Here is a 9,156-nt window from a genome sequence, read left to right as displayed (position 1 = left end):
TGTATTTGGATTCAAAGCAAAATAAGCACCATGTGATTCAAAGAAACAATCAAAAGTTAAAACATAGGCTGTTTCTGGAACTAAGTCACTATTTCTGGAATCTAAGTCATTGTTTTTAAAATTTAAGTCACTGTTTCTGAATTTTGGTTCTTTTCTTTCCAGATATAGTATTTGTTTGTGCACAGACAAAACAAACACTGTATCTGATTTTTTTTTTTTTGCCGCATAAACAGTGTTATGTTTTGGGTTATCCAGAAACAGTTTTATGTTTTGGTTCTGTTTTTTTTTTCAGACACTTTTTTGTTGGTTTCTACCATTAAACTTCTTTGAACTTGTTTCGGCAGCTTTGTTCCGATGAATGCTTCCTTTTTCAACTTTGATTTGGTTGTTTTTGAAATGGGAGAATTCGATTTGATAGGAAGACATGGAGTTATTATGAGGGTTTTGTGTTGGGTTGAGGTTGGTGAAAAGTCAAGACAATATCAAATCATTTAGGGGTATTTACAGAAATGTAGATTTGTAGTGGGTTAGGCTTGTAAGTTTGACCTGTGGACAATAGTTTTGGATGATTTTTTATTAAACTTTGAACCCTTTTGGTTAAATAACATTTTGTGATGATTTTTGGTTAAATATTTGTTGGTCCAAGCCCTTTTCATTAAAGCACCTTTTTTTTTTCTTTTTTTGACAAAACGATGTCAAATTAAATACTTTTTTTTTATTGTCTTAATACGATATAATATATCTGTTTTATGTATAAAAGATGTAAATTTGAAACATTCATAATATAAAAAATATTCCTCTCTTCTTGCTCCTTTTAAAATGAATAAAATAAGAGTAAATTATTAAAAGAATCAAAAGAAAACAACCTCACATAGGAGTTGCTAACTATTTTTCAAATAAAATTTAAAATCAGAAACTGTAAATCCTTTGTAACAAATAAAATTAAAAATATCTTAAAATAACAATGATTAAACTAAAAAAAGTAAAGTACAACATGCTCACACGTGTTAGCGCGTGACAAGATGCTAATTTACATAAAAAGTGAGAAAAAATTTGTACCGAACTCATAATTAACTAGATTACAACCTAAAAATGCTACAAGTGAAGAATAATATTAACAAGAATGTAGTATTAAGTGACTTTATTTCTTCATTTATTTATTTATTTTTGGTTGATTGTTTTTATTTTTTAGATTTTTTTTAAACCCTACATAAAGATACTCCACCCTGCACATGAGAGATATTTTGGTGTACTCGTAACACAAGACGGCAACCACGTGCCATAATAGAAGTGGAGAGATATTGAAAAACATACCATAAAAATGGGACATATCAATCTTGTTGTCTACTTGTATTACAACATATGATGTACTAACTCATGTTCCAACTACACATAAAAATTTAACCCTTCATATATTACCCTAAAGTGGTGATGATTCTCACCACCCTATTAATTACTCTAAAGTGGTGGTAATTCTCACCATCCAATTAATTACCATTTGTATAGTAATTAAATGAAACTCATTTTATGGTAATCAATTGGGTGGCGAGTATCACCATCATGTTAAGGTGGGAATGAAGTCTAAAGTTGACGTGGATTGATAGTTTTAGCTACTTCTACTAGAACTCGATTTAGTCTTACTTTGCTCCTTGTAACTCAAAAGTTACCTCTTTACTCCCTAAAACTCATAGTTTGCTCCACTTTGCTCCTGAAACTTGATTTCGATTCCATTTTTCCTCTAAAACTTGAAAGTCGTCTCTATAAAACTCTAAATTTGCTCCACATTCCCTTAATTAGATCTTTTAATTTCTCGTGTTGGTTTGATTTGGGTGCCCCAGGCTAAATCAAATTATTTTTTCCATCTCTTCAATTTCTTTTAAACTTAATACTCTTTGATTGTTGAATGTTAACACATAATGAATTAATCAAATTTATTGCACATGTGACATAGTCTTATTAGGTGTTGGGTCCCATATGTTTTAGGAGGTGACTTATAAGTTTTAGGGAAAAGAGAGAGTCAACAGGTTAAAGTGAAACGAAAATTGTGACTTTTGAATTGGGAAATTTGGAAAAATAACCAAAATTTAATATGAAAGTACTAATATACCCATAAAGTTCTCCAATGAACTCCACTTCTTTCTCCTCCATAGTCCACCATAGATCTCTTCGACTCTTCCTTCTCTAATTTGGTACTTTTGTTCTGCTTATACAATCAAACCCAAAAAAGTTGACATTTTGTTATTTGCTTTTGGAGCCACAAGTCTGGATCATACACGTGGAAGGAAATGCAGCAACATAAATTGATTTGGGAATGGTTTTCTTTGCGTCTGGTTCCATTTTCCTTCTGGTTTTTCTCTACACTGCCGTAAATATCCAAACTTCTTCCACCTTCAGATAATCCCTTACCAAGTAAATATGCCCTGAGCAAAAGCTACATTTAGGAGAGAATTGTAGACTTGACTTTTGGGTTTCATTTGAATTCCTAGAGATTGCTAACAAATTTATGCTAATGAGGCAATTTGTCCTCAGTGAACAAGATATGAAGAAACAAGGTTTTACTTTTCAGCAGAAATGAAGCTTTCTAGGATGCCACACTCTGTGAAAAGGCTAGGTTTAAGGGTGTATTAGTAAGTTTCTATCAAGTTTTGGTTATAATTATCATAAATTTAAAAAGATGGTCATAATTCTATATGAGGTCCAAATTTTGGTTATTTTTCCAAATTTTTCTTTTGACTAATATGAAGCAAAGTGAGATCTAAATGTCATTTCAGATAGCGTAGCTAAAAATAATCCAATTTAAAATGTTGAATTAAAATTGTTTCAAAAAAATGTTGAATGAAAAAATTGATGCAAACTTGCATACTTGTCCAGTTTACAGGTGGGAGGTAGAATTATTCTGTAAAAAAAAAGGAAAAAAGAAAGAAAAAAGCCTTATCCCTCATCGTCCAATAGTAAGACATCTCATCCAGTACTAGGACATGTATTTCTATTAGATGTTCAACTAGAAACCGCGTTTCAATCTGTCATCTGCTAAACAGCGTAAACCTTTTCATTCATCTTGTATCGGTACCTCCCACCGTTTAACGGCACTGTACTCTGAGTCATTCGATCTGAGAAATTACAAAGAGTTCCAAAATTCATGGTAGAAACTAAAATATTATTTGCATCGCCAAGGTGGTAGTGTGTTACAGTAATGGAAATCCATAGACACCATTTTATGTGGTTACAATCAAGGTTCGATCTCTAAATACAAGTCCTGAAGAGGTGGGAATGAACTAGTCCGCATAGCAGGAAAAGGAGGTGATGCTGTCAGTGCTTAAGGCCAAAATCCGAAGCTGCTGGAGATTTTTGCTCGTAGTTTGAATCATATCGTAATCAAGTGACAACACTAAGAGCACGCTCTATTTCCTCCAACGAACGACCTTTTGTTTCAACAACATTACCAGCTATGTACAAGACAGCCAGAAGGCAGACGCCAGCGAATCCAAAATACACTGTGCCGATCCCGAACTTAGTTACAAGGCTCAAGAAGTAGAGGCCTATGACGAAGTTTGAAATCTGATGAAACATATAAACATTCAGTTAACATGTGAGACGAGAGGTGAATCAATGAAGAATAAAAAACACATCCAACATATTCTTGTGCAAACAAAATAATTAATGCGAGCATAATATCAGTTTCTTCATTCATTTTCATTCCGCAGAAACACGTAAAGGTTTACGTAGTTAAACAGACATACAGATATGTATGTATACACAGATAGGCAGTATATACATATCCAAATGCAGGTTGAGACAATAACACGGTCATTTAAAAGTGAAATCAATATCCTTTTGCAATCAAGTTCGTTTGGTTTGGACAATTTAATCGTCCAACAAACTTGTCTTGCTTCCTCCATCTAAAATATAAATAAAAGACATGCTGAGGTAATTAATCGAAAATCTTAGTCAACACAAACTGATTGGTTGGACAAGACATTAACTATTACCAATAAGCTGTTGAAATAAACAAACAAATAAGAGTTTCCTAATACCAGTGTAAACACGAAAATCCCTGCAGACAATGAAACAAGAAAACGTATACAAAATAGTATCAAGTAAAATTTCAGTGTCTACAACCACTTACCCAGTGCATGCCCATTGACAAAGAAACTGCTTTTGCTCTGATTCTTGAAGCAAAAATCTCTGGTAGAAGAAGAGCAGGCACAGGGCCAGCGCCAAGTGAAAAGGACAATACATAGCTGGTAATATAAAATGAAAACCATTATTAGATAGGAAATTAAACTTTAAATGAGAAAAGAGTACGGGGATATATCTTTTAATGTAAGCCTCTAACTTACAGAACAGTTCCAGCGACAGAAAGGGGGGCAGAATATGGAGCAAGGGCTTTCCATGTAAAGGACAGTGAAAGCAGCAACATCGAAGCAGCCTTAATGAATAAAGAAAGAGAGAGTTATCGGTATTATAAGAAAGAGAGAGGAGCAAAAAACATAAACCATTCATCACAATTCAATTAAAGCAGCACAGTAAAAGCTTTTCTGAATATATTGGACCATGAAAATTATTTATAACAAACATCACCTACTGACGAAGCCACTTAAGTTCAATTACATAGAGGAAAAATTGTGTCCCATTTTTCCATGAGTTTTCCAAGTAAATAAAATTTCCAGGCCTCATGACCTATAACAGTGTGATCTAATTGCTATTTATGCAGACAATGAACCTGAAACTGAAGCGCACACATGTAGTGCATTTGGGTTAGTGCAGATAGCAGACAAAATATCTATAATCATTAGGCACGAATCACTCCTGAAAAATGTTGCAGTTAATGTGATCTAATTGCGATCCTTCTACCCATCCAAACAAAGGACCCTCCAAGAACCTGATAAATCCATGGCTTCTACTGCAGCCACTAGTTTCAAACTACTAAAATGGTCATTAATTGCAATCCCTCTACTTATCTGAATAAAGGACCCTTCAAGCCCCTGTTAAATTCATGGCTTCACCAGCAGTCACTAGTCTCAAATTGCTAAAATGGTCTGGGTGGCCAACCCACAATGAATTATTCATTCACGTCAAATAAAGATATAGACTGATAGTGAAAATAACCCTACCATTCCACCGAAGCTTGTGAGTAGAAGACTTTTCCTTCCCTGTTTGTCCATCAATGAGGATGCAACAGCTGTGCCTGGAATGAGACCATTCTTGGTTATAGAACACATAAAAAATAAAAAATAATTCCAAACTTCAAGAATAAAGATAATAAGAGCCAAACCCAAGACATTTGCTAATCCAACCAGAGCACTCGCTGCAACATCAGATGTAATGCCAGCAGTGCGGAAGACAGAAGTAGAATAATAGACCACCGCATTTATCCCAGCCATCTGTTGTAACAAGAAAAGTGCTGCACCCACACTAACGACTGCATAAAGACATATGTTAGCTAAGAAAACGAACACAGCACATCTGAAGCATGACTCATGTAAAATTTAGGCAAACCTTTCCAGTAGCGGCTACTAAACAAATCAAACCAGCCCGCTTCAGGTTCAGCAGAACCTGAAGTTGCTGATCTCAAGTCATGCATAACCTCAGTGACTCTTTCTTTTCCAAATAGTGTTTTTATAGCCTTTTCAGCTTCAGAAATTTTTCCTTGCTGTGAAAAAAGGATTGGTTTAGCATTTTCATTGAAAATAATCATGAAATAAATTCAAATAAAACTAACAGTAAAAGAGAACACAATGAAAAAGCAGATATAACATCTGTACTGATGTTTGATCAGGCTATGTTGAAAACCTGAAACAGCCATCTTGGACTTTCTGGTGAAAAAGCCATTCCTAATGCCAATAGAACAGATGGTACTACTGCAATACCAAACATCGTCCTCCACCTGATAAAATAAATAATAGAGTAAAATTTTGTGTAAGAGAGAGAGAGAGAGAGCTGACATATAAAGATCAAAAAGACATACTACTGCTACCATCTAAGAACAGTACCACCAAAGTTCATAAACAGGGTTTTATATATTCACTTTTCACCAGTTGAAAGCACAATGAATTAGTATTTTGTGAAAATACTCGTCCTCGGCCAGGAGAGTATCCTTCTGAGGTTACAATATTCTGGGACGTGAGTAAAGTAACTAAGATTGTGACCTTAGAAAATTGATGGATCAATCTAGCTAGGAGGTTAAATTAGCCCCAGAAACATAAGATCAAAGTTATCAACCAAGGTAAAAATAAATAAATAATAAATAAAAATCCAACACATTCTATTTTTATTTTTGCCCATTTGAACAAGAAGAATTTTCTATTTCTCTACTGGTTTCTGGCTTCAAGAAAGAGGCTCTTTACCAGAAAAATCTATGTAAACTTCATTTATAACAGAGGATAAGCATCAAAACCAGATCCTAATTAGCCAAGTTATTACCTATGATTTGTACTTCCTCTCTTTCTTGATATGTCAAATGTCAGAAATGAAGTGACGTTTAAGAATACATGTGATTTAGCGTGAACATGCATGTGCGCACGTACACAGCACATTCACACATGTCTTTGCCCGCTCATAAACAAAATCATTTGTATAGAAAAGAAAAGGTGCAATGATGAAATACCATAAGGGATTTGCTGCTAATGGTAATCCAGCCACCAGTGCTGCAAGAATCCCAATACATATGAAAAGCTGGTTTACAGATCCAAGGGCACCGCGAATTTCAGTTGGAGAGATCTGATGATTAGAAAATAGGGTTGGTAAGTGGTACATTCAAAATGCCAAATGCCAACAAATTGAGGATGGAAATATATAAACATACATAGTACCTCAGATATATAAAGTGGGACAATAGCGGAAGTGACGCCAATTCCAATGCCAGCAAGTAAGCGGCCAACTATCATCGTTTGCACACTCTGGGCTGTGGCACTGAAACATTTAAGAAGACTATTCATTAGTTTCTTATATTCATATCACTGACCATAACCTTATACTTGTTGGAAATAGACAGACCACAAAAATGCTCCAACTGCTAGCGGAATTGCATTTATTTGAAAAGTCTTAGTTCTGCCAAACTTGTCAGCCAACGATCCACCGGTAAATGATCCAACTGTGGCACCTGCTAGAAGTGTGCTAACCACCCACCCTGCAAAAGAGATGTTATAGTGTTGTAACAATTAACTATACAATCTTAAGAGAAAGTAGCATAAGCAAAACAAACCCAATATCTATAGTTGAGGCGACATTATATGCACTGACTTAAGTTATCGCACTGAGTCTTTACCATAACCTAACACAATTCATTTTTATTTATTTATTTTTACAAAATGATGGGAGTACTAGACAATATATTCCTTTGTTAAGTTGGAAATGTAGTCCTCAAGCAATAGGAAAATGGTGCAAATTTGTTTCATGACACACTAAGATAAGATGAGAAACAAGAAAACAAAAACGAACAGTTACTTGATTCAAGCCGTTATTCACAGATTTAAACGACCAAATTGTGGACTTGCCTTGCAATACCGCATTTTCCGCAATACCAAGGTCCTTCGATAGGTACTCAAGAGCACCATTTACCACCCTGCAGAAAATACAGACAGATGCCACGGTAAGTCGCAGACACAATTAAGTTATATGCTCAACTACCGTCGAAAGAGAAATAACAAGATCTCATGGCTTGCACAGATATCCTGTGATCGACTGAAACATAATATCTTTCCTTGATACAACCTAAATGACTCAGTAAGAATAGAGAAGTCCAGAAAAAAAATTGAGGAACATGTGTATTAGTAATCAAGTTAAACCATACCCCAGGTGATAGCCAAACAAAATGGCTCCAAGACAAGCAACACCAACATACGGCAATACTGTTCCAGAGGACTTCCCCTGAGGCTTGGAGGGAATAAGACTCTCAACATCCCCATCTGCATTTTATAATTCTATTAAGAACAATGTAAATCAAATTTCAGAAATAATGCTACGGAGCCTCCTAAACAGACATGTGTAGCCATTAAACATCGGTGAAGAAGCATCCAGATTGACTACAGAATATACAGTTACATAGAGACAGTTTATTGATGTTGAAAATGAATTTTTCATGGAATGAACATAAGCAATAGAACTACAGATTTAGAACTCAGTTTTCCGATGAAACTCTGGTAGATTTCTCTGATGAAACTTTGGGAGACCAATCTCACGTAAATATATTAACCCAAGTGGCCAAAATTGCCATAAAACAGCTGTTACAGCTACGCATCTATTGTACAGGGCGTGACAGTTCTAATGAAAGAAACCCTCCTCCCCCCAGTCAAACAATTTAATGAGGCTTACAAGCTCCCACCTCCCACATTGGTTAAGCAAAAAACAATACAATGAGGCTACAGTTTGAGTAAACCAAGAAAGTTATATACACTAGTAAGTAGTAAGCAGCTATTAATGACAAAGAGAAAAGAATACCAATTTGGAGATCAAGATTGAAAATTAAATAAACTTAGGTAGATACTATCTTCCAACACAAATTTCACCAAATTATTAATCAAAAGCTAGCACATAAGCTAAAATGGTGACGATAAGACAAAAGAATGCACATAAAAGCGAAAACGATTAAGCATGATTGTCAAACCAGAAGCATGAGCCTGGACTGATCTGGGTTTCAAAGTGGACATGGAAATCCCATCAGACCCCATTCTAAGACCGGCAAGCTTGGCTCCCATCGCCGGCGTTGTGGCACGGAGGCTCAATCCACCAGAGCAAGTTCTCCTCTCAGCAACCCACAGATTCCTGGACCCTGTACTTGCTCTATTTTTCAATTCTCCAATACCCAATACCCTTCTTTGGTTTTGATCTTCAAACCCCAACTTCCCTTTACTGAACCATAAGTTGACGCTTGCATTTTTACCTGGTAAATCGTGGGTGATTAATTACCCCATTTGCCAAAAAAAGTCAAAGTTAATAAAAAGTTAAAAACCCATCAAACTTTTGACAGCATAACACTCAAAAACCAAATCAATTGCGATTTATAACCTATTAAAGTGCAGAAATTAACAAAATTAGGGCAATGGCATTGAAGAAATAGTAGAAACAGAGCATGAACAAAATCAAGAAATCGATCAGAAATTAACCAATTTTCATGACAATTGTATTGTACCAATGCCATTATTGAATGATATGAAT

General features: G+C 35.2%; 1 protein-coding gene across 1 annotated transcript; it reads right to left on the bottom strand.

Annotated features, from left to right (window-relative positions):
• Positions 1–3,136: 3,136 nt before the first annotated feature.
• LOC103937469 (plastidic glucose transporter 4-like) lies at positions 3,137–8,881 on the bottom strand. The gene is given in 14 exon segments (XM_048584001.1): positions 3,137–3,558; positions 4,127–4,241; positions 4,341–4,429; positions 5,115–5,188; positions 5,276–5,422; positions 5,500–5,653; positions 5,794–5,887; positions 6,608–6,720; positions 6,813–6,912; positions 6,997–7,129; positions 7,497–7,564; positions 7,793–7,907; positions 8,606–8,852; positions 8,855–8,881. Coding segments are annotated over 14 exon segments (1,653 nt in total). The 5' UTR covers positions 8,876–8,881; the 3' UTR covers positions 3,137–3,375.
• Between the last annotated feature and the right edge of the window lie 275 nt (positions 8,882–9,156).

Source organism: the organism of the source record quoted next, unplaced genomic scaffold (genome assembly GCF_019419815.1).
Source record: "Pyrus x bretschneideri cultivar Hongxiangsu unplaced genomic scaffold, Pyrus_bretschneideri_v1 Contig20, whole genome shotgun sequence".
NCBI classification, from domain to species: Eukaryota; Viridiplantae; Streptophyta; class Magnoliopsida; order Rosales; family Rosaceae; genus Pyrus; species Pyrus x bretschneideri.
Note: the sequence above shows the minus strand (reverse complement) of the source record. Positions and strands in the feature narration are given on the sequence as shown.